The sequence below is a fragment of the Labrus mixtus genome, chromosome 23, assembly GCF_963584025.1.
Source record: "Labrus mixtus chromosome 23, fLabMix1.1, whole genome shotgun sequence".
Taxonomy (NCBI): Eukaryota; Metazoa; Chordata; class Actinopteri; order Labriformes; family Labridae; genus Labrus; species Labrus mixtus.
In genome coordinates this window covers 3,621,467-3,647,862 of record NC_083634.1, presented here as the reverse complement: position 1 = coordinate 3,647,862, position 26,396 = coordinate 3,621,467, and the positions used below count along the sequence as shown (strand labels likewise).

Genomic DNA, 26,396 nt, shown 5'->3' with positions numbered 1-26,396 from the left:
AAGCAGTGATTGGTCCTCTTGGCAGCTTGTTAGGCCGTGAATTAAAACCCTGGAGGAAATAAAAGTCTTTTTTTTTGTCAAAGATGTAAGAATAAAGTTTTTACAAGGCAACTGTCCTCTACATTTCCATCCACGTCTTTAAGTGGCTGTGCATTAAGAGTGTGTGTTATGAGTGTAAATCTGAATCTGTCTGTTTGTTTGATGCCGAATGCCTGTGGAGGTGTTTGGTATGCAGCGCTGTTAGCAGGAGAGGGAGGAAGTAAACACTCGAAAGAGGTTCAGGAAACTGTATGTTTAACACCTCCTACCATCCTGCATGAGAGTAAAAATCAGCACAGACTGATTACTCTCGAGTGGCTGTGTTAGGAGTCAACACAAATGTTTTAGTGTGGGAATGTGTGAGGATGACGCGTCAGTCAATCAGTCAAACATGTTGCATGTGTTTTCCTGCAGCTCTGTCATATATGTACTGTATGTTTGTGTACTTTCCTCTGCCAATTTATTACAAATAAACACACAAAAAAACATCTTTGCACTTCTGCTATGGACTAAATGACAAACCGTGTTACTTCGGGTAAGATGACAAAATTAGCTTGTCTGTTTATGTGGTTTGCCCCATTTTCATGTTATTTGCCTTGTATTTACAGCTCATTTGCATAGCTTTAGCTGGGTATGAAACCTGTCTCTATAAGACCTACAAAAGCAAATATGACCACTAGAGAGATAACTGGCTATTTCTACTTTTGATTTCATGCCTGTTAACTCCTGCCGCAGGGTGTCAGACAGTTAGTTGACGTCATGCTTCTGAAACAGCCTGTTTGAAAATCTTCCATGCCAAAGAGTCATTGTGCACATTAGACATAACCATTAAAGACATGGGGGAGTTGTATTTGTCAAACCAGAAAATACTACTTATATGTACAGGAAAATGCTTTTTAGAAGTGAAAAATCACCTTGCCATCCACATGGGGAGCCAAAATCAACACAAACTGAAAGCTCGTCACAGGAGCTTTAATGAATATAATTTTCCTCTCACAGAAATGTACGTGAAATTTGAAAATTTGCAGAACTTTTGCACTTGTTAAGCTGTTTGAGGCTGCACAGCAGTACATGGAATATCCTCCTGTTTTCCTTTCTGCCTGTATCTCATTATGCATCAGAAAAAGCGCCTACTGAAAAAAGAGACTCAAGTTGCAAATTGATATTACAAAAAGCATTCAAAATCACATTTTCAATTTCCTTTGTTTTGTTGCTTCGTGGCTGCAAGAAAACGTATATTCTGACACATATATGCATCGGGTTGTTTGTGTTTCACCTTACTCTGAATACCAGGCCTGAAGCTGTGATAAATGTCTGAATAAGTGTAGAGAACCTGTCTCTAACTTCCTTTGACAAAATGCATCCAATGTCATTACTTAGACAATCAATGCTTTCCAGATTGTTCATTGCTTTAATAAAAGTAGCAACCATTAGGCCATTTGTTCTGATTGGCCACCCATCCTTTAGTAGAAGGTGCCAGTATTAGTAACTAATTATTCATTGTTTCAGGTATAACTTCTGGTGTGACCATATATTTGATTTCCTATTAGCTCCAGGAAAAAAAGGATATATACCCATTGCCATGGATAATGCTAGTTCTAAGTCAGCAACAGGCAGCACCAGTACTAAACTCCAGCTAAATATAACAAGGATCAAGGTATATGGTGGACTGATTCAGTGGAAGCAGGTAACAGTTTGGCAAAAAAAAAAAGACCAAAGCGTGTGAGCAGTCAAGGCATAAGCTCAGTGTGATATTTTTAAATTAGCTGCACCCTGCAAGCTGGAATCTGTTCCACTCTCCAGTATGAGGCAGGGAGATGCAATACAAAGAAGAGGCTGGGCATGGCTGCAAATTTGATGAGCTTCCAACAGAACATGTTCATAAAAACTGTCAAATCCCACAGAGCCACTCACGTCTTTGAGGCAGCCCATGAAGTTGTTGCTGACTGGTGATCCGGGCAGGTCGGCCGTATTGGGGCTCCCTCCGATGTAGAAGAAGTCATCGGAGCCCAACATGGTGTAATCCTCCTGGGTGTAACCAGTGGTGGTCAAGATACCATCCACTGAGATGGTCACCTGGCATAGGCGTGGCCCGAAAGAGACAGATAAGAGAGACAGGGATAGAGGAGAAAAACAATAGAGCAGGGATGGATAGGAAATCGAGAGTGATGAGAGTGGAGAGAAATTAGAAGAATGAGGAGGAAAAACAAGGAAGAAATTGAATTAAACACCGGTGATAGGTGGCGCTGTCCCCTACATGGTAGTGCTTGGTTGGTTTTCTTTTGGTGCAGGTCAGACTGGGGACTTTCACTCTAGAGTGCAGTTGCTAAAAGATCTCTAGCGCTGTGCTCGCTGTCTAAACTCTATCAGGAGTGGATGTGTTATAGAAATAGTGGAAGCAAGAAAACATATTTTTTTTAAACTTGTTGCTATTGTGCAACAAATCTCTAAACTAAACCCTGAATGAAATGTTGCAGAAGTATGTCTTCCCTGTGATTTGAATAGCTTTTCATCAACAATCCTTTTACAAACCAGTCCTCACTCCAATAACTACCACCAAAAATAAATCCTTTTTCAATACTCAACTGCCTCAGGTTTTCATCTTTTTTTTGAGTGTTACACCGCCTGGGCAGCACATTTGATAGCTAAGGGAACAAGCAAGCGAGTAGTGGAATCAAACACACAGCCGCGGGCAAATGGTATTAGATCGAGCACACTGAAATGTAGAAACAAGACTTACTATCCGCAACAATTAATTTAAAAAATGATTAATAAAGGGGGTTTCTTTGATAATCCTCACGGCTCATCTCTAAGTTTTCCCCACATTATTTTAGGTGAAATTGAATTTTGATGTCTGTAATATTAAGTATCAGAAACTCACATTACTGAAACAGGTTACTCTTGAACTGATCTGAAGCAAAACTTTATAAGATGACTTGAACTATTTTAGATGCAACCCTGGGTCCTACCTGGGCTGTTCAAAGAATTCCTAAACACTGAGTCCAATAAGACTTTACATTCCTTCAACACATGAGAATGCATCTCAAATACAGATACAGATTTCCTCCACTATGTGTTCTTTATTCCTGGACAAATATAAGTATTTTTTTTCTACATTGCATTCAGTAGACTGCAACAAATTGCTCGACTTCTACAAGATGCTAATGAGTATAATTTGGCTAATTGTTTCTGCTATCAGATCTACAGCTATGCCGCTCTGCCGACATCCTGACAAATAACGTTGTTTGATTTTGGACGGATTATTGCAGTGAGTGACCAATTTATTGTCTAATTATCCTAATTGAGCTGGCCTGGGCCAAAGTGAAGCACTCGTGTCTCTGATTCAACATCTGTTATTCTGCATGGATGTTCACTTTTTAACACTGGAAACTGTGGGGAGATGTGTACACAACCATCTGTTTTCCATTACCTGTGCAAACTCAGAAGTGGAGCTAGGGTAAACTATCTTCATTTCATCTGCGGTCCAACATTAAATTATGGTAATTTTTAATATGATTTTGCATTTGGAAGTCCTTAATGTTTAATGTTGGATCTTGAGGAACAATGTGATAATTTTCCACAGTTTTGCAGAGGAAAAAGCAAAAGACATCAAATTAATTTAATTTAAAGTTGAACTCTCTAAAGAACAAACCTGAAAAATCTTAGCAACTGCACTCAACAGATCAGCAGCCCCAGCTGAGTGCGTGTCCTCTCCTTTTCTTAAAGGTTTTCATTGTTGAAGTGTTTGTAATTGGTTTTTTTTGTACTTCCCTTCTTAACAGGGCAACTCATTTTTATGTCTGCTGTGGCTAGTCGGTAGGAAAGAGCGAACATCGGTATATAGTGGTGGTGTGCTGGGGGTCATCTTTGAAGATCTCGGATGGGGCTTTTGCGGAAGCAACCTCCTGTAACTCATAGCGACAAAAGACAATTTACGTTTGGCAGATGAGGAGAAACACCGTCAGACCGGGAGTCTGACGGCGAAGGGGATTTAACATGTTCCTACAGAATCGTATGGTACCAATGGGAAACCATCTACTGATGGCTCGACTTCATGCGGAAAAAAAGCTATATAAAAACTAATCGAAGGGTAGAGATAAAAACCTGCAAAGTTTCTCAAATGTAAACGTTGGTAACAGCACTAAACAGTATTAATATTTTTATTGCCATGCTACTGGCTATCTCTGGGTTTTGGGGCCTTTTTTATGGAGGGTTGTTGATGGTATTTTTAAGGGTTTGATGCGCCCACTGAGGCTCTGAGGGACTACCATTGCTAGCTGCCAGACACCTCTGAAGTTCTCAATTTAAAAGGGATAATTGGAGATTTGCAATGAATGTTCCCCTTTCTTTCTCTTTCCCTCTCAATAAAACACGATTACACTGCTGCAATGGGTCATCAAAGCTTTGAGTCTGAGCACTGTATCTATGATTTGACTGCAGGAACCACAATTTATGAATTGATATATCGCTTGAACAGAGGTTAGACAAATATACCAATACAACTCCAAAAGACAATATGCCAAAGATCCAAAAGATACACATGTATGTTTGCCTAAAAATATGTAAAAGTAGAACAAACGTCCAAATGTTTCTTTGACGTGATTGGTTAATCATTTACAAGTGAGCTGGACTGGAGACTTGTTTCAATGTGAAGGATTACAAGCCCTTGCATCACTGGACAGAGGGGGTAATGGTTTCTGATTTTAAAAGTTGATAGTGGAGATACCCTGGTGCCCCTGGTCAGGAAGTAAGTGTGGATGAAATAAGCTTTTCACATCTCAGAATGGCAGATAGATTTTTCCCTTAAATGATTTACAAGAAGTCATACATAGAGAATTTGCGAGGGAAATTTGTCTGCTTTTTCTCTCAAAAAATATTATTGTGGATATTGTACTCATCTCCAAGAGAAGTAGAATATCCAAGAGAGACCCTTTGGTGCAAACCTACAGCAGCTGAGTTACACCATAATAAAGTCTAGATACTCTGGATCCAGCTCTTCGGTATAGGGTAACGATGATCAAGGGATAAGAAGCTAACATCAGGTGCTGAAACCATACAGTCCCTCAATGTTTTGCTTTGATAAAACATGACATGAGTTTAATAATTCTAGTATAAGCTCCCCAAGATATTCGACTATGGGCTCCAAGTGTGATTACTTTATACCTTATGGTAATGATAGCCTACAGGACAAATTCATTATTCCTAATGTGTTGTTTACTGTGTGAAAACAAATCTGTTTTTTTTCTAGATATATGTCTTTAAGAGTGTCTGAGCTCAAGTTAATATAGGGCATGGAAATCAGTCTTTGTGACAGTGTAATCACTTCTTCGTTCTTTTTTGTCACAATCCAAGAATTCATCTGATTTACACAAAAATGTGAATGGCTGCTTTAACAAATTTCTATCTCAGCTTTTTTCTCCTTTTCAATGACATTTTAACTCTGTTGGATTCATTTCAAATAATAAATGGGCAAAATCTCAAGGATATGAATCTGGCCAAGAAATATCAGCTCATTCTTAAAAATGGGATTATTGGTTAGAAAACTAAACTGATCCTTTCTAAATCCAACTTCCTACTCCTGTTGGATCTCTTTGTTTTTATCCAGGTGCTCTTCAAATATCCTGTTTAGCCAAGTACACACAGAAACCAAACATACATTCCTGCTTTGTGCTGAACTCTGTGTACCAGACAGAAATAGAAAACACAGACGGGTGCTGTTTACAGCTGAATGCACTGCTAAATGATTCACGTTGCTTGGTATTCAAATCATCAGAAGCATTTTATTTCGCCCATTCACATGCTCCCGTGGTGGGCGAATGGTTTCTGTTATGTTATTAACCTCCCATTGTATTCAATCAATTTTTTTTCTCTGTTATGCTTGTTACTCATATACCACCAACTGCCTACACAATAACAAAGCTTTTGTAGGGTATGGGGAAGTAGAGCTGCTCTCTGTGTGGAGGCCTGCGTAATGCTTAGCTGAGCGTGTTACTGGCTCATAGACCAAATCTGGCTTTATGGCTGTGAGCTGGGGGCAACTGAACGCCCCATGAAGTACATCAAGTAAATGGGGGTCAACACGATTCCAACTGTGCTGGGACTATCACAGATCATTCTGAAATTGCACCAGTCTTATTGAATGCAGTAAAAAACTACACCATATGATAGGACTAACCAAATCCTTTTTTTTGTACATTCTGTTTCATTTGAGTGAGTTTGAGTACCAATCCCATTCTATTTACTTATAGACAAACATACTGAGTACAAAACCTGCATTCATGTAGAATCAGATAAAGCCAAGAAAAATAAAAAAATCCAGAATGTGACTGGGAAAATTAACATAAAGGCTTCATTTGATTGGAATAAGAACTTAAAAAGTCTGAGAAAACGGTATGAAACCTGCAAAGTTGGCAGGATTGGTGTCATGGACAGTACGGTGCTAAAGTCTTTGGCTTGATTGGAAATGGTTTAATTTTTCAGCATGATGACAATCACAAGAAGGGCCTTGAGGTGTATGTTAGCTATACCAATACCAAAATGGAAAAGGGGATAAAAGAGGAATTTCATACTTATAAGTTTGGAAGGTATATGTTGTTAGGTCTTCGATGCCAACAATGAAAAATAGTTTTGTCAGAAAAAACTCACTCTAACTTCAGATCATGTTTTACCTTTGATTCCCAAACGAGCTGGGAGTTTGATCGTCCAAATGTTCCTTCTTTCAGAGTCTGTGGTTCCTTTGCAAGCAATTTCTGTCTTAAACCACTAAGTACAGCCACCTACCTGTGCCTTCACATATTCATCATCGTTATCTGTCCAAGAGAGGAAGCAACATGCTTACCTTGAAAGTGAAGCACTTACCCCTGTTGGCATTACATTTGACTACTGTCAGAGAGCTTTATCAGGGAGGGAAGTGTTACAATATATTCAGTCATACAGTTGAAACCTCACATATAAAACATAATAACACACAGCGCCCCCACCCATTGGCTTAGGATAAAGCCAGACCAGGTGTACTGGCATGATGGTTGGATGTTGAAGAGAGTAAGAGAAAGATTTCTATCCAAAGTTGGACTTCAGTAGGTGTCTGGCAGCTTGTCAAAATGCAATGGCAGGGTGTATTTTTTTTAATTTTCATTGAATTCTAAATAAAGAGTTTTCAACTAAGCGATGTTTCTTGGTTAGTAAAGATTTGGGAGAGTTGGGGAACTTGGGGCGAGTACTGTTTTTGCAACAGTTGCCATGGGGATGGGGGAGAGAAATGGGAGGAAGGTGGGGATTCTTAAGCTGATACCGAGAAGAGTTGAAAGGGTTGGAGGGTGAACAAAATCGGTTAGTACTTTTGTAAGTAAGGGAAAGTCAGACACAAAAATGGTTGTTAGTACAGTTACAAAAAAGGTTTGATTCAAACAGTAGATTAGTAACGCTGTTTTAGTAAATTTAGTCAATGTGATCGGTGAGGATTCTTTAAAAGTCCTCTGCAATTTGATTGCTCAAACCAGGTCCAGATTTGGACTGAATGTGTTATTTCATGTGACAAGGGTTTGTTTTGGTTAAGAGGAAACAAAATGAACCCATTCAGGCTAAGAGGGTGACACACAAGCCATGCACTTACATGGGAAGTTGACAGGAAGAATGGGGATGTGGGGATGGGGGATTCCATTAGACAACACAAACAGACCAATTATTAAACAGAAAAAAAACAACTTGCAAGATGCAGCAAAATGGTGAAGAAGTGGGAAAGTGAATTTAATTGTAGGGCACCGCAAACACCGGACAAATGGGGAAAGGAAAAGAGCTTTCAATGGTATGGGTTATTATTTTTTTGGACAAGAATGCAACACAAAAAACCCATCGAGACACGTGTGCAACAGACTGACACGTGCTGGGCTAGAGCAGCATTTACACTGAGAGATGTGTGTGCTGATGGGAGGGTGTTCTAGCCTGGAGAGACATGCAAACAGGGTGCAGGGACACAACCACTGGGTACTGTGGGTACTGTCAGTTTGGAAAGTGGAAGTGGGACAGGATGTGACCAATCACAGATGAAATCAACGGAAATGAGAGGGTTTTTTAAAGAATAGGGAAAATTGAGAGTGGAGAGAGGACATCCATGTCTTGGTGAATAGAGAAATTAGTATTCCAATGACAGGGCGAACCATATCAACACTATCTCTGCCCTCCATGATATATGCAAAACAGCAAAAGCTGTACTCAGTCGTGATTGCAGTTCTCATTATACCTCTAGTAGAATGTCTCTGTATTCCTGATGCGAAGCTCAAAATTGCTTCATCACTTTAGTCAAATTTGAGCCAAGACTGAGTGAGTCACCACCAGATAGAGTGGCTATGCACACTCTTTCAACAGTTTTCTCTAACTCGTGTGTTATGATGGATTGGTGCAGATTTGTTCCTTGAGGCTTCAATTCTCTATTCACCCAGAAAATGAAAGTCGGTCCCCTCCCCCCACCCCCTTCACTTTTTTCCCTTTTTTTGTTTCAGCAAGATATGGCGTGAGGTCATTATTCATTTTAGTAAGTTAATTTTGAAGTTAAACTAATAGAAGTAAACAAATAAAGAAAGTAAAAATTAAATAAACAAAACAGCAGAAGGGTGTGGCTAACATGTTTTATGGCCATATTGATTATATTAGGACAATTGATATATGTATGTATATATGTTAGCCATGATATATACATAACATATATACTCAATGCAATCTTTATATAAAAAAAAACAACGTAAAAAAAAGATTTTAAGAGAGGGGTTGGGGGTCAAGTTTCTTCATGCGAGGGGTGAGGCCAGTAAAGTATAAGAAATATAAGTTAGTGTTAGTGTTAATGAGGGGGCGATCGCACACAGTACAGACGTTCTCAGGCATTTCCCTTTAAGGTCTGTTTCAATGGAAAAATGTCTTTGTTTATGTAATAGAGTCCAGTGAAAGGAAGTAAGACTTATGATAAATGTAAGCTAAGGCTGGTCTACAAGTCAACATTGATCACACTTAAAGCTCCTGTGAAGAACTCTGATTTAAGCCTTTTTTGACGGCCCCTGTGGCCAAAGCAGTTGTTGCTGATGTTTTCCTGTAACTCTTTAGAGTTTAATCACAAAACAAGCTCCTCCAATTTTCTTTAAATAGTCAAAAATCTAACGCATAGAAAATTTGTGCCCTGGAAAATGAATCCACTGACACCTACCCTGCACCAGCAATTTCCAATCTTGAAAATAATGAAATAGAAAAAGTAAATCTCGTTGCTGATGGTCTCATTTGCTTTCTAGGTCATATAGAGCATCGATATAATAGCAGTCTGGAGCTTTAAGTACATTCAGCCTAATTCCAGTTTTAAAATAAGATCTCAGTGAGGTTTCAGTCAGAGGCTTGTTTTGGCAAACTGCACCCAGTTTGCAGCTTAATAAAAGTGTAATTGCAATTTTATTGCTTGTAATGAGCTTCATCAGTTCTCTAGGTTGGATCATTTCTGCACCTAAGTTCAAGGGACTACTAGCACATTAAAGCACTTTATTAAGTGTGTATATGCGTGAGGAAGAGAAGGAAAGTGTTCAGGTGCAGATGTGGGAACAGCTCCATCTCCATCATAAATCAGCCCAAGGCCTCTAATGGGATCGAGCCCTCATTTGAGGCCTACTTTACAGTGAGGGCTTCGGCCACTAAATCAGGAGTTGTAAATACTCTTCATGACTCTATAAAGCACAGGATGGCTGGCCTAGATAACAAGTCGCACTGCAACAGTCTGAACAAGGGTCCAGCTGAGGCGACATGGCAAGATGTCTTTGTTGTTTCATCAGTTGCCTTCCCCAAACATTGGGAAAAGGTTTGGGGAATTAATGAAAAAAAGAGTTTCTTTACTTCCCCTCACTGGAGTTGCCACATGAGGCGATTTGTCTGCTTGAGAACTCTGCTGTGTACGCTCACTTCATAGGTTTTTTTTTTCTAAGAAAATAAATCAGGAGGGAACAGAGAATAACAAAAAAAATAAAGGTAACACTTTTCACTTAAAATCCAATTTGGAAAAAATCTTGCATTATGGTTCTTTATTTCTTCATACGGATAGTGTTTCAAGTCAAACAGAAGTCAGAAAAAACTGAAAAGGGACAGGGAGAAAACAACAAAACAAAGAAAATCTTCAAAATCTAAATTGATAAAATTTCTGTTTGTTTTTTTGGGCAGACCTCTTTGGATGAACACGTCAACTGTTTTCGGGGAAGGGAAGAACTGGATGGTAATAAAAAGCAAGAACAGATATATAGAGAGGGCTAAAAGAAAAAGAAAAACAGAGAGGTGGAGTTTTTCAGCTACCTTGGAATTGATGGCGGATTGTACTTTCAGTAAAGCAAACAGAATAGAAAGAGGTAACGGAAAACCCAGGGCAAACCAAAGTATAAGACAATTAGAATGATATCTACCATATAATGCAGTTTGTTTACCATAGCGTGTCCAATGCCTGCGTGCTTCAGGAGAAAACAGGGGGAGGAGAAAGAAAAAAAAATAATGACAAACCTTAAACTCAAGAAAACACACCTCAACCCCAAAAAAGTTGTAAAGAAAAAAGAAAAAAATGTGCCTTTAGCAAAACCAGCTTCTCCATTTGAGCGAAAAATTGGAAGTAATAGTAAAATATGAAAAGAATGCATCGTTTTCCTATTGTCTAAAAACATCCAAATCAAGAAATAAAGAAAGCAATTGTACAACTGTGTTGGTTTAAATGGGTAGGCTAGAAACTAAAAGTAGTAAAGAACAGAAAAGGAATCAAAGGATAACAATACATTGTTAGTATGTAAGTCGCAGGTTAAGTAGAGAAAACAACAGATGGCTCACATTCCGTGAATGACACAGTGTTAGTTGTTGAAATCATAAAAAGGTAAAGGGAAAAGAAAATCCACCAATGAAAAGAATCAAATTGGAAGAATTCTGAAGCTTGTTGTTAGTAAAAGAGACAAGAGTTAGCAAATCAACTTCCACAGGGAGGAGGGGGGGGGGGGGGGGGTAGTTTAGATGGGGGGTGTTTGGAGCAGGGAAGGAAATAAGGGAGAAGTGCATTAGTATTCATAAGTATTCACTCTGGGAGGCTAATCTGGTCAGGTGGCTTGGTCGGCGTTGGGGTCAAGTCCATTTTCAAAATGGCGTTCTTTAGTACTGGGCGGGGGCCAATCAAGTTTTGATGACTCGTAAAGGTGGAAATCTCTAGGGAAAATGTCCCCAGGTGGACATAAAAGGGGCCGACTGTAAATATGTGTAAGAGAAAACCAAAAAAGAAATTATTGCATTGTAGAAATACACAATCATGGTTGGAAGTTTCAAAGAGAAAAGAAAAAACAATACATTCAGCATATTTTGAGAGGATGTGGAAGAGAAGAAAGATGGACAGAGGAATTTCATCGTGTGCTATCTTTGGTATCTGCAGCATCCTGGAAGAAATAGAAAAAAGGTCATTCTGTTGTGAAGTCATTTCCACTGTCAAAAGCAATCTGTGCAGCTGCTGAAAAGAGAAAAGAAGAGAAGAAGAGAAGTATACAAACTTGAAGATGAAACAGAACTACATCACTCCTGAAATGTGTTGCATAACTTATGATTGTCAGTTCTCTGTTCCATGATTCAATTTCGTTCAAACACAATGCTGCTGCTGTGTTACGCCTGCACACTTAGGCAGAAAAAAAATGTCCATTCAGGATATGATAATTATTGTCCAGTGGAATAAAGAAAATCCACTTCAAATACTGTCTCAGGACTTTGCTCTATTTGTAACATCTCTCACGGGTGACTGTGCATGTTTGCAAATGGCAGTGAGAGTGTCAAAGATCTATCGCTGAAATCTTCCCAGAGTCTTCCCTGAGGACGCAGTGGACATCTAGAGGACATCTTATATCTCCATCTGATATTTGGAAATGTCAGCTGCCCCAGGTGACATAATTGATACAAGAATTTGGACCAAAAGTCTGAATTTATGGGGTCCTCCTGATTGTGAATATGGGATTATTATGTAACGCGGTTATTAGAATTTAAAGAACAATAACTGACAACAAAGCTCTAGATTTAATTGTTGAGATGCCACTTGTGTCTCATGTTTGTGTAAGGGTCTGCATGTGGTTGTTCCAGTGAGTCGGCTTTGTTTCATGCACGGTAGGTAGAGTACTGTAGGTGTGTTTTTTGTGTGGGATGGATTACTATGTGTTGGTGCCATCCGTGTGGGAGTTGAGTCTAAGTGGTGAGCATAAACAAAGTCCTCCCTATGGGGCCAACAGACCCATTTCAAGCTTCATGCACACCCACTCTTTGATCCGGGGTTCATGTTGGAGTGCAGTCACCCGTCACCCACTCTGTCTAATCACTCCTCTTAATAAATTAACAAGGTAAATAAGACTCTGAGGTGGGTGTGAATTTGCATATCCAAAACCACACTGCTCTCCCGGGTGTGCGTTCTGACTGAAACTAAAGCGGATGCATCAAAGAGAGGATATGATAGGAAGCTTCAGCAATCAGCAACCAGACAATGATTAATTAAGTCCGACAAATGTACCCTAACAAAGGTGACAATGACTGTCAGCTTTTTGGAAGCTATTCAGAGACAGCCTGTGATACCGCAGAAGGGAAAAGAAATGAGAGAATACTAAGTGCGACATTCTGAATTCTTTAAGTTTTTACATCCCTCAGAGGCGTTTGATGTCTGGATGTCGAGTTTATCTGCGCATCAGTTCTTTGACGGAACAGCCGAGGGACGGCTGTGAAAAATGTATCCTTCACAAATTGCTGATGATCTTTGAAATAGCAGGATGAAATGGTGGAAAGGAGTGGGGAAAAAAATGGGCAGTGGAAATGAAAGGGAGAGATTACAGCTGGATTTCAGTTTGAATGGTGTCTGCATAATCTTGCGTGATGAGTGAACGACTCTGTCAGTCTACAAAGTACTGTGAGTAAGCAGTATATTCACAAGGGCATTTTTTTTTTTTTTTAGATCTAAGCAGGTCTCAGTCAAGGCTTTAGCCTAAAGCGTCCAATATGCAAAGGAATGAAGGATATAAAAAGAACATCAATTTAGAACTTGGTATTAAAAAACAAACTTTAATGAAAAGGAAGCGTAATATTTTCTTTGTCTACTGTTTCCTTGATGATTTATGTTGCTTTGACCTGCACTGAACATATTGTTTGCTTGTCTGTTGCATTGTCCCAATAAAGCATTGACAGTTGTTGGAACAAAACTACCATTTCTTGTTTTATGTTCACCAATAAACCTCTACAAAGACATTTTTTAAAGTGTACCAAAACTGAGCCAGTGAACCAATTGATGTGTAAAAGTAGATATATAGAAGTACTGAAGGCTTAGCTATTTTTTACATTTTTGAAAGTGAAACATTTTCCAGTTCTTAGGTAGGATTTCTGCTGCTCAACAGCTCAGGGGTTCTTCATAGTCTGGACTGCAGGCGGGCCAGTTTAACCGCTGTGCTATTTCAATGTGGAGCCATGCTGTTATAACACATCCAGAAAGTAGTTTGGAATTGTCTCTCTATTATAAGAAAGGCCTTCCCTGACATAGACGTTGTTTACTTAGCATCACATGTTGCTCCAAAACCTGCACATGATGTCCACACCAGACCCTTACAGTGTGCTCAGTCCCAGAGAAGGCGACTGTGTGACACACCTTTAGCTGCAGGCTTCAATGCTCTTCGTACTGTTGCATTGTTGTTCCATTGTCAGGCTCAACCATGCCGAACATTTGTTTTGTTTTTACGATGAAAAGTAGACAGAGTGGTGTGGTCTCTAGTTGGTTTCCAGGGTTTCAGTCATGCATTATCATATTGAAATGATATAAGAAAGTATTCTAGTTGAATTTATTATTATCCTTCAAAGGAAGTCTCCAAGGACCAGGAGTCCCATATTGTCTGAGAAAGAAGGGTTTTTAAATTATGTTTGGAAACACACAACAGCTAAGAGTACCAAAAGATAAATCTAGGAAGTGATCGATTTGTAAGAGAGACTAGTCATGCAAGAGTGTCAGAACTAGACCACCTCACTCCTTCCTATATGACTAATTTTACTCTCTCAGAGTACATTTCCTCTTCTTAGCACCGTGCTTGTTTCAGCTTCACCTGAAACCCAGCATGCCTGACACCCCCACTGCGACAGCCCATCACCCTCTCTGTAATTGACCCATGTGGGAAAAAAACGAAAGCTGCCGATGTTTGCTGATGGAGGATAAAGCTCCCAGTCATGTAAACAACCAGAGGCCCCGACAAACAAGTTTGTGTTGCATCTCTCTCAAAGGGACCCCTGGGCTAAGAAATCTTCATGTATTAAATATTGAGGGATTTGGTAGGAAAAGAGGAGATATTAGCTGCTGTTACCATGGTAATTCACTTCCGGGCTTTTTGAAGCTTTGCATTTCACAAACAGGTGAAACTGTTGATGTGGCTCTTTGAACTTGCTCGCAAAAAAAACAACATGATGCCAGTATGAGTTGGCCTGTCTTTGGCTCCCTGATCACTGTGGACTTTACTGAACTGTGGCCACCAGCGAATAAGCAGAATAAATATTTAATGACAAAACTGTGAGAATGATCAATGGATACGACAGTAGAGCCAAGATCCCTCATTCAGATAGATATATCATTGTAACTGAGAACGTCCAAAGAATGATTACTGTTGTCTTTTAAGTTTCCAATTTGGCCCTTAAGAAATAAGCAATGAAATTGGTATTATTGGATAGTATTATGGGATGGGAGTGGATGGAATGGGTGCTATTTGTCATCAAGTGAAACCTCCCCAATCTGAAATAATGTTGACCGATACTTGGGAATCCGGTACGTTGTAAACATTGAAGTATTGGCTGAGATTCTGTCGGCTGTACGACTTAGAACATAAACATTTTTAACATACATCTGCCTCGTCTTCATGACTGTGTGGTGTATCAGGGGTTTCTTTAGGAACACAGACACTCCGTAGGTGACCCCATTAGATGGAGGGGAGTCGGGCTTCGATTCAAAATAGCTCTTTCAGGTACATTTGGTTCCACATTCATTCCAATCATCCGCTATTCACTCTAGTCCCTGTCTTTCTATATCTGGCTCCAAGTAATGGAAACTGGCAGACAGGCTTCAGGTGCAAATATGAATGTCACCGCAATTACGGCAGAGAGAGAAGTCTGCAAACAAACAGTGTGCGAGGGTGTGTGTCTCTGTATTGGTGTGTGCGTGGAGGAAAAAAAACTGCAGTAGAACATTTTGTGGATTGCAATGCAGATGGTCCCAATTCTCTCTCTTTTTCCGTTGTGCTTCCTAACATCCTCATGTCTATATCCCCATCACAGACTGACTGTCCTACTCCGTCCTTGCACAGCAGCCCTTCTGTTCCTGAAGATGCCATTAGGGTGTGTCTCAACACAATGTCAATCGGCAAGTAACATGATTGAGGACAGAATGTGTTACAGAAGAGATTCATATTAAACTAGAATATGGTAAATTACTTAATTACTGATTAACTACCTTATATGTTTGAGTTGATTGGGTGGATATGTGCCCTGCATTTAGCCTGGCCTAGCTCAAAGCCTCATGTCTATGTAACCAGTCGGGCTTGACATACATTTCCAAAGGAATACACTTAATAACTTCCAAAGACAGATGGGTTTTCTAACTATTAGAGGGATTTTAATGCATTTCCAAATTGCCTAGAAGTTCCTCTGTATATGTAACTTTTCCTTTACTCACTATCTCTTTTAGATCTTGATCCTGTAGTGAGCACTGGTAAGCTATAGCAGGTGAACATGAATATGCATGACTCGGAGAGAGTATAGTGCCAGCTGTTTTTAACTGTAAGGCTAAAGACTGCAAAGTACCTGAAGTTTATTTTTCCCAGGATTAGTTTTTTTTTTTTTTTAGGATTAACAAGGACACTGAAACTCTACAGTCTCTACTAGAATGATTACTGACAACAAGTCTGGATAAGTTCTCTTGTGTTGTAGAGAGTCCTTGTCTGATGCTGTGTGGAGAATCGTAAAGTAGACATAAATGTCTTTTCAGCCTGGTAAAAAAAAAAGTATTTATAGCTAATTTCTTCACTGGTACAAACCGAACGGGGGCTGAACTCTCCATTTTAAAATCCATTTGATTTAACAAAGCCTAAGAGCTATTTAAACATTTGTATAACTCCGAGTGAGGCTGAGTTGACTGACAAGTGGACACATCGTAGCTGTTTACCAGGTGGTTAAATGCCCGCCTCCGCTCCACCTCGTTGCCTGATTCTAGATTGATTGAAGGCAAGGTTTGGATAGCTTTACCAACATAGGGAACGCCATCATTGGGCCTCATAAGGCTTCTTCAGCAACCAATGGATGATGTCACAGAGACACCATCCATGTTTATACAGTGTATGGGCACAACACCTTTTTAATTTGGATGCATAGCTGAAATCTTTAACTATTTTTTAAAAATGGTTTTGCTTAAGGGCTCATCTAGTTCAGGTTCAACAATGAAACTTAATGCTCATTAATGTTCGTTGAGTTTTTCTTTCTTATTCATTTTGCAAGACCCTGCACTTAGTTTTATTTTGTTAAGTCATCCAACCTGCTGAACATCATCCACCGCCAGCTTCTTAGAATTAGCTATTTCTGTCTGACTTACATTTTAGTACCAGTTTCCACCTGTCTGAATGATCTAATGGTGCAGAGATATGTTATCTGATTACAGGTGTGCGAGTCAGAGGGATGAATAAACATGAAAGTGCCGGAGCAGGTAATGGCAAATGAGGCTGATGAGTGAGTGAATATGAGATTGCGGGCAGATATGCTAATGCGGTGGAAATGTGATGCAAATTAGCTTTCTTTCCTGAAATGCACAAAACCTCTCAGCGTTGGTCTGAAGAGATTTTCAGAGAGTTGTTTTTTCAGTATGAGGGTGGTTGTGATTTCTGCAATGCAATGGGATAACCTGTACTGTAGGTGATGGCATGGGGGAAAACATAAAATGAATGCAAAAAGAATCCTTAACATGCATTCACAATCCCTATACCCCCCCACTTCCTCCTCCTCTCAGCACGGCTGGAGAACATTAGGAATACTTAAAATGTCATTGGCGGTAACTGAGAAAGGATTACGGGGTGTTAGCATGTCATTATGCACATCAAACAAATCCACTATCACTGCCAGCCCTGAATAGCAATTCCTATTATCTCCATTAAAGTATGCTGCTGTATGCGTTGGCAAAGCTGAGCACTCTAAATGGTGTATTTGATTCGGCCACAAGAGGTTCAATCTGTCATTATGCTAAATGCATTATAGTGACCTTATTCAGATGCTAACGTGTGAATGGTACAGTGAAAGCTCGTCTGAATGGTGCACGTACTGGAAAGCCGATTCATGTAGGCCTTTGGTTCCAGAGTAAATTAGCAACCTTTGAGCTGATTTGTTTTTTTTAATCACATGGTATTTCAACCCCATTCTTTGTGTTTTGACTATTATTTCCTTTTTGCTCTTGTTCCAAAGTACACAAGAACTTAAGCATGATGGGTTGCTATTGCTGTTACCTACTAAGACGATGTTCAAGACGTTATTTTCTCTATGATATCATGTTTAACTCGAGGTCTTAGCTGTTTGGTAAGGGTTAATGCAACTACTGTATTATCGCAGCCTGTTGCTAAGTGACAAGTGGCTAACAAAAATGGACTAGGCAGACAGAGAGAAAATGAGAGAGCATGGGAGGGGAAGAGGAATGGGAGAGGAACTGATTGGCTTTCTCTTAGGGATTCAGGCCGCCTCTTGGAGGGTGGTTGGATGAGGAAGCGGATGGGGATGGGGAAGGAGGGCTACAGTGATGGAAGAGGACAAGGGAGAGGGAGGATAATTGTCGCCGATCATGCCTCACAGATATGGATGAAAAAAACAATCTGAACAAGTAAGTGAAGAAGAGAAAGACAAAAAAAGATAACACGGAGGGGGAGTGTCAAAGCAATCTTCTATTGATTGGAGGGGAAGAGTAGGCTTTCTCATTCTGTCGGCTCTCATGTAATAAACGTGATCAATTCCCCGGCATGCTTTGGTGATGTTTCAGTAACAGCGGTTCCAGAATATTAGTCGGTGAACGATGGATGAAAGGTTGAATGAAATCTGTGCAGAAATGTTTTGAAATTCTTCACCTTCAAGGGGAACGATGCTTTAAGAAGACCTCAGTCATGTGATGATCTACTATCAGCTCTACCGCTGTTGCTAGTTACAGTAGAGAGCAGCTAATATGATGGTTTCCCTTTAGTTTGAATCACTAGTGTTCATATCAACTTAGACTAAATGCCCTTCTCTGTAGGATTTTAAGGCTTTCAAGTAGCTAAGTGAATAAAATGAAACCACTTTGCAATACCGCAGAGGATTCTGATATGGTTCACAGGGGTCACTGCCTTTGTGTAACCTAATATGTTTGTCACTGGGCCTCTCCTGAACTTGATACAGATGCGGAGCAGAGCTGACTTTCTCCATCTGAACTCCGAGCACACAGTCGAACCTAGGGGCTGTTTGATCCATTCATTAATCCATTAGCTGCTTCCAAGGTCCAAGTGCAAGGAGGAGCGGTGTTAATGGGTGGATGGACATGAAGAACATCAAGGTGGAAACAAATGGAGAGACAGTGGGAGACAAGAGAAGGGCAGATTATCCTGCAGGTGAGAGAGTAAAAGGGAAGAAATGGGGACAGTGAAGCACACAAAAAAAGGAAAAACAGGAGAGCAATAAAAGAGATATTGAGTTCAAAGGTGCCTGTAGAAGACGGCGACGCTACTGGCCCACTTCTGTGACACAGCGGTGTTGAATCATTCGGTTGTAAAGTCACATTGGGGAATTAAACGAAAGCTTGCTTTTGTTCTCCTCTCGTAGTAGAGAACAAACCGCTGTCTCTCTCCCCGCGCTCCCCCCCCCCCACCATCCTCCCACTGCTCAGATATTCCTTTAGTCTCCGACAGCACCACTATACTTTGTTTCCTACTCTCTGTTGTGCTCACAAACACACTCACCCTCTGCTTTTCATGAACAAACACAAACACAGACGTCGAAGCGCACACTTCCTTTGCCCTGTCAGTGTGCGTCTCATGTTTCCTCTGACTGCCTGCCGTGTCCTCTGGGATGCGAGTGCCTGTTAAGCTTACAGTCGGGCCACTGTGATGTGAGGCTATTCAGACTGTGGCGGCGATCACTACATGGAAAGTTAGCCCTCCAAGAATACATTAGTATACAGATTACTGGATTTCTGTGCTCCTATCTTTCCAGTAGATCCACAGCGTGGTATCAGGCTTTTATTTCCTGGCATTGCAGAGATTGAGTTTCAATAGAACAGGAACATCTCTAAAACAATAATGTAAGGTGATTGGATAGGTCCAACAAATACCACATGAGAAGCAAACGGTTCATTCACAAATGTTATGTCAAAGTGACTGTAACTTAAACGCTCCTGACATTTTTTTGTTCATGCAAACGGAAAACTGAGTTGGATTCTGCAATGGTCTCTCTATTACTTTGTTGCCAATTTCACATCTTGGCATGTAATAGACAAAAGTATGATGGTAAATGGACTTGAGCTTGTATCCACCCATTCACACACTGATGGCAGAGGCTGCTATGTAAAGTGTCCATCAGTATTAACTAATCCCATTCATACACATTTATACGCCGCCGACGATGATGCAGCGGGAAAAACTTTGGGTTAAGTGTCTTGCCCAAGAACACATCGGACATCGAACCCCTGACCTTCCCATTGAGGGAGGACCGACTTGACCAACTGAGGCACAGCCGCCCTGAAAAGTGAATAGAAAGTTGGCATAACTAGGTACAACTTTAATGGAATTATTACAGTGTCCCAGGCCTTTCTTTAAATCTCTGAAATCAGAAGGAGGCGGCCATTTATTTGAAGTAGGCTGGTATTAGATTAACCAAATATTAGTGTCTGATACATGTTGGATTACAGATACAGGACAGTTTTTTCTGTTGGTTATTAATACAGCGGTGTTTGAAGGTTAAACTTTTAAGTTCACTGAACATATTTAGGATTCTTGGAGAGAAAGAAAGATAATAAAATAAATAACTCTCCATTAAGCCAGCATTACTGAGGCCGCTGTGTGGATCTGATGTTTGAAGGAAAGAACTACAGTATATTAAAAAAACATGTACATATATCAATATGCCTCTTCCTGATGTGCACTATCTCTACTGGCACTGTGCAATACACACAGAGTGGTGGACTGACCTTGAGTGACTTTAATGACACATATGGACATCAACATTTGTTTTATTTTAATTTCAGTACACGTCCATGTGTCAATGTTAAAAGTTCCCCCTGCAGAGAATATATAGTAGTGGGGGTAAGTCCATGTACATGCAGGGCTTTAGTGAACATCAGAGAGGGATTTAAAAAAGATCAGAAATCTATAGTCACAGAATGTGCAGTTTAGTATTGAATATGAATGTTGTGCATGTAATTAAAGACAGGCCTTCACTGCTGAACACGTGCTGGGCTGGCAGCTCATCCTTCTTATTTGACCTGTTTTCTCAGTGTGTCTGTTCTGCTGCAGTGTATCAGATACGTCTATCATTCCCCAAGGAAGCCTGACATGAGGGTTTCCATCTTTGTCTTTGCCCTTCCTTTTTTCTGCTCTGTGTGTACATGGGTCCCAGAGGACGGGAAAAGGGCAAAGATGGTCACCAGTACAGAAGACTACAAGATGTCCATGATGGTGGATCATCATGTCAGGAGGGGAGGACATAAAGGAGGGATCCCTCGCTGCTTACGCTCACCAATGTTTGCACTGAATGAGGCGAAACGGGTGTGTGTGTGTATTGTGCAGAGAGACTTGCACCAACGAGAGGTCAAAGCAAGTGTCCTTGCCTGCCAATCAAGTGCACACCACAGGGATTAACCAAACTCCTCAAACACACACGGCTTGCATTTGCACTTCCCCCGGATTCCACCAAGGGGAGCTCTGAATCTGTGATCCTTGTTGTGCATGCAGCATGCCCCATTCCCCCCTCACTCCTCCCCTTTTCTCTCCTCTCTCTTGGCGGAGAGTCCCTATCACCTCACCTAATTCTGTCTGCTTCATTTTATGCCGTGTAAAGCTGACAAATTCATAGGGTTTGTGAAGGAGGATGGCAAATATTCACATACATAAGGAGAGACAGTCAGAGGTAGAGAGAGAGAGAGAGAGAGAGAGAGACTTGTGCGAGCTCACATGCTTTACTTATTTTTGGAGCATACTGATGCAGCGGTAGATATGCATGATGTTGCAAGAGCCATTAAGGAGAACAGACAGAGAGTGGATGAGACTTGGGAGGACCGCTGGGGCTGTACGATAACCGCGGCTGGAATCCAACGCTTGTCTCGTCGACTGCAGGCTATTTTGAAAAGCCAGATATGATGTGAGCTCCAATGGGAAGAGAGGGAGCAGACAGTAGAGCGAGGGAGCACGGTTTATGTTTTCAATTAAAGATTAGATGATGTCATTAAAAGTATCCACCAAATTAAACCTGACTTAATGCAGTTGGAGAAATAAATTCCTTGTTTTTTCCATTCACACACATTTTAATTTTATAAAAATAAAAAATAAGACGCTTGTGATTATTTTATGTTGGACTAAAAAAAAAACAGTATTGTTATGATTAATCTGTTTCACTGGAAGCATTACACTGTAATGTGTCCCCCTTGTCATAATCTCCTTCTGTTATCTCATTTATTGTTATTTCTGCACATGTTTTTGAGATCACAGTGTACTTTGTTTTCCCTGTAAACTGTGAAATATGAAACAGATACATTTGGTTGTTGAATTAAGTTTTTACCAGCTTACTCTTTTACCCAAGTTTAAGTCCTTTTTATGTTTTGATGTTCTTTAAAAGTTTTATTCATGCTTTTATCTCAACACGTCTGGTCTACTGTAATGCACTCTGTCTCACCTACAGTCGGCGACTTCAGAGCTCTATAACACTGAGAGGCGGTGCAGAGCAGATGACATCATGACATTCAAAATGTGAGGTTACAGTTTCTTCATCCATGTTTCTTTTTCTCTTTTCACTGACGATATCTTGTGTGAAGCACTTTGAATTGTCCTGTTGCTGAAAAGCTCTAAATATGAAACTGGCCTTGCTTTGCCTGACAGTTAGTCCAACATGCTGCTGCTCGTCTTTAAAGCGAGAGCACAATCTCCCTTCCTCCACTGGCTCCCTGTTCATTTTAGGATGGATTTTAAAATGTGACGATTTGTTTTTAAATCATTACACCTGTCAGCGCCACAATATATTATATTTATTATATTCTGACCAGTTTCTTTGAGATGTTCAAAAAACTAGGCTGAGGAGGCCATGTTTTTTTCAGATATTAATCCTGGAAACACTGGAACAAGCTTCTCCTGGTGGTGAACAACACAGTTAAACTTTTAAAAAATGTCTATGTTTTATTGCCTTACACAGACTTTGTTAAGAAAACCTCAAACACTTTGAAGCATTACCTTCCAGCGTTTTATGCATATAACTGATATTAGTACAACTACATGTGTTGGATCGTTGACTTCCTGTGACCCGTGTAAATGCGAGACCTCAAAGCATCAAAGTGCTCACTGATCAGCTGACTATCAGTCCGGGGAGTAAACACAGGGTCAGAGGTGGTCAATGTCATCGATACCTTTCCCTCTTTTGTCTCTTGGGAGGGATGGTAAATCTACAGGGCTCTTTAACACTTCAGCCGCATGTATGTCAATTAGAGTGATCCCCTGGGCATTTCAGCTGCTTTGTTAGTTAATGGAGATGGTCTGAATGCACGGTGTGGCTCGTTCATTCCTGCACAAGGCATAAACTGAGAATATTTTTAATGACAACCTTTAAGACATGGACTGACTCGACATACCGGCAGGATTGCTAGAGCTCCAAATAAACTCAAATTGAGAAAAATATTTGATTTTCCCAGCAGAATCCGAGCATCCAAAGCTTATTGAAAGTTAACACCAGCGCATGAAGTGATAACCAGCAGATAATGGTTTCTCAGACGAGCACATGTGTCTATGTGCATGTGGTGCTTTCTTGCTTCATGTTCATTATGGAGCCGTGGTAGGAGGAGTCGGCTGAGGCAGTAAATCTTTAAAATTGTGCTGGCCTCCAAAAAGCCATTAAGCCGGTCTCACTCTTTTGACCACACATAGTGGAACATATTTGACCCTGACAGACAGTACATGTGTGTGTGTGAGTTTCTTTGAGTGTGTGTGTGTGATCATCTGCCTCTCATCCCCTGAACAAGTCCAGCACAGGCTATTAAAGCATCAGCTCCACAGGTCATGGCGAGTTCCTATTTCTAAGATAAAACTGCAACACTAAGTATTATTATTGCAGCATGGGAGAAATTGCAGTGTGGTTGGCATGGTAATCTCTCCCTATAATTTTAAAGCACTTAGTTCACATTAGAAGTCACTTTTCTTTTCCTGTGGGGAGGCTTTTCTTCTGCGTCTACAAGTACAAGAGTTTGAAACCGTCTACTGTTTTTTTTTTTCTTTTTCTCTTTAACTTTCTTTTAAAGATTCACAGATACGTCGATGCACCGTCGTTGTGTTAATGCATTCACATCGGGCTTGTTTGCTTTTGGGACTGCTTACAATGCCCATTATGAGATTGGACAAGCCATTCATTACAATTACCCGAAAAAAAAAAGAAGAAAGCAAGCAGGACAAGTTTAAGTGGAATTGATCGTATCCTCACTGCTGGTATCTGCAGCTGCCAATTGATGACCTGGCGTAACTAAAAGCTCCAGCATCCAGAGAGTTCACATTTTCTGCAGCTTGTTTTGCATTTGTGTATGTGCGCCTATAAAAAAACTTTGCATGCTACCGAGACAAAAGGAGACACAGGTAGCTGGTGCTCTTTTTGTTTCCCATTAGCTACGATTAAAGGTTTTGTGAAGATGTGTTCGGCAATTTGTTCAGAAGGAGTTTAAGTGCATTGTCACCTTTGATGAATTAGGGTGCATTGCATTTGTGTAGGCGAGTACATTACAGTATGTGCTTACATACCGAGCGGGGGAACTTGTTCATTAATAACCGTGCAAAAGAATGTCCTTGGTAACACCTTCAGATGTGCCTGGTCGCCTCTGATTTTTGTTTTAATGTATGTTTACTGTTACAAAAAGTAGCATTTTGGATTGCTATGTGATGTTTCACTTCTTCTGCTTTTGAATGTTTTTGATTACAAAGGTGAGAATAATCTTTGGTCATGTTTGAAAAAAACAAGTTAAGAAGAAAAGGAAAAAAAAACAACAGAAACAGCCTGCAGTTCAACTTCAACCTGGAAAAGAGAAACTTCTGTTAAGGTGAGCAGCAGGAAAGAAGAAGGAGGATGAAGAAAACACTCCCGCTGCGCTCTATAAGGAGAAGTAAAAAAAAGACGGAGGATTAATCAGGCAGCAGAGAAAGGATAGGACGGGTGGCAGACAGAGCAGCCACTCTGACTGCAGCGGCCCCAGGATTCCACGGGCAGTGTTTACCTGGCGCAGGTTGCGGGTGACGCGCACATCGTGCCAGGCGTTGTCGTTGAACTTGCCGTTGACTGGCTCCACGAGGGCCTCGAACGCCCCCGAGCCCAGGTTGATGACCAGCCAGACGGCGCCGCTCTTCAGGGAGAGGTTAACGTAGTCCGCCGACTTGCCGGTGTGCAGCATGAGCCCGTTGCGTTGCAGCGTGCGGAAGGAGAGCGTGATCTCGTCCGTGCTGCTCTGGATGGGCGTCAGGGACAGGTCGTAGCAGAAGAACTCGTTGCCCTTGAAGGTGGCGACCGACTCTTCCTTCCCTGGAGAAAGAAAAGACAGAAAAAAGTGAATCATTTTGAAATTAAACGACATGGGTTGCTGGTTTGGCTCAATTGTACTGCTCAGTGTCTTATACATGCACATGTCATTATTTGGTGCAAGTCTACAGCCATACACTTCAAAACTGTTTGTATTTGTGCACTCCAGAAACTATTTAAGGACAGCCTGCGCCTGAAGTGGTCCACAAAATGTTTAATCACACAAGTCCCTCACAGCAAGAAGTTTCCCCTGTAAGTCACGAGGGTGGAGGGTCTCAGGTGGCAGGACTTTGACCTTCAAATGACAGTACCGCCGTGATGATTACAGCTTATCCAATATGGCGTACAAAGAAGATTTTTTTTTTTCATTTTTTTGAAGGGGGCATTCCAGTTGACACTTCCGACTGGGAACTCGGAATTTCCCACTTCTGAGATTAACTGGAACGCAGCATAACTCGTGCTCACCTTTAGGCTTAGTTTCACCCGAGGATGCACAAGCAAGATTTTGTAACATCTGAACCAGTTCAGAGGTCAATCACGCGCAACCTATATGATATACGATATGCAACCTACACATGACGTCTGTTGAGACCTGAAGACTTCAGCACAGACGCACTCAGACTCTACAGTTGAGTTGGTAGCTTATTTTACCGAGACGCCTTACACTATTTCATGAAAATATTCACATATTTACATGGTGTATTCTACATTTTTTTTATTATGGGAAGAGAGTAGAGATGCTTTCAAGAATGATAAACTAGTCACTTTACCTTTTTTTAAGTAGAAAAACAATATGAGACCCAAATTATAGGTCATTTTAATATTCAAGGCAAAGTATTTCTAAACCTCCTACGAGACGCCTGAAGGGAAACTTTATTAAAAAGCAAGATGAAGCCAGAATTGAGATTTTTAAGGCCAAAAGTACTCAGTGAGCAGATTAACTCCTAAGTACTGGTACTGCCCTGTTTCACTCAGCGAGAAACTACTGAGAAATACTTTGGAATAATTGGATTAGTTTTGCTTATTGATTAGAGCGGACCAACATTGATCATTGATGCAGCTCTTATGCACAGAGAGCATGATTTTATTATGATATCTCCATGAGTGGATCATCTGACAAGGACTGAAACAACAGAATGATGAATGAGCAAAGCAGACGGCTGGGTAAGTACAAGATATGAGTGTTTTTTGAATCAGGCAGAAGAGAAGACGTTAGATACAATTAGAGGGAGAGTAAGGATGCCAAAAAGAGACAAAGTTGATTAAAAGAGCAACTCGGAAAAAAGCCAAACAGGAGAGGCAGAAGAATGAAAAGGTGTTGACAACTCTGCTAATGCGTGTCAGTGTGTCTGCAGCAACATGGCCTCCTTCCACCGCAGAGAGCTGCACCAGTCAAAACACCCAGTTTGTACAACGGACACATGTCAAACAGCAGCCCAACAGCAGCAGCAGGGGAGGACACGGTGTGCATCTGTCACAAACTGAAAAAACACCTGCTGCATCTGTCACAACAGAGAGCACCACGGCAACAACTCTTGAGACAGTGACACGTCAATCATACGAGT

The 26,396-nt window shown here is 40.7% G+C and overlaps 1 protein-coding gene across 6 annotated transcripts in view; it reads right to left on the bottom strand.

Moving 5' to 3' along the window:
* Positions 1-26,396, bottom strand: part of nrxn2b (neurexin 2b) — a 702,861-nt gene that overhangs the window by 445,187 nt on the left and 231,278 nt on the right. For 5 of the 6 annotated variants that reach the window (XM_061031595.1, XM_061031601.1, XM_061031599.1 and 2 more), the window contains 3 exons: positions 24,533-24,834; positions 10,482-10,505; positions 1,954-2,115 (listed from right to left, as the gene is read on the bottom strand). In XM_061031595.1, coding sequence (XP_060887578.1) covers positions 1,954-2,115; positions 10,482-10,505; positions 24,533-24,834 — 488 coding nt within the window. The remainder of the gene's footprint in view (positions 1-1,953; positions 2,116-10,481; positions 10,506-24,532; positions 24,835-26,396) is intronic. The other variant, XM_061031596.1, reaches the window with a different exon arrangement.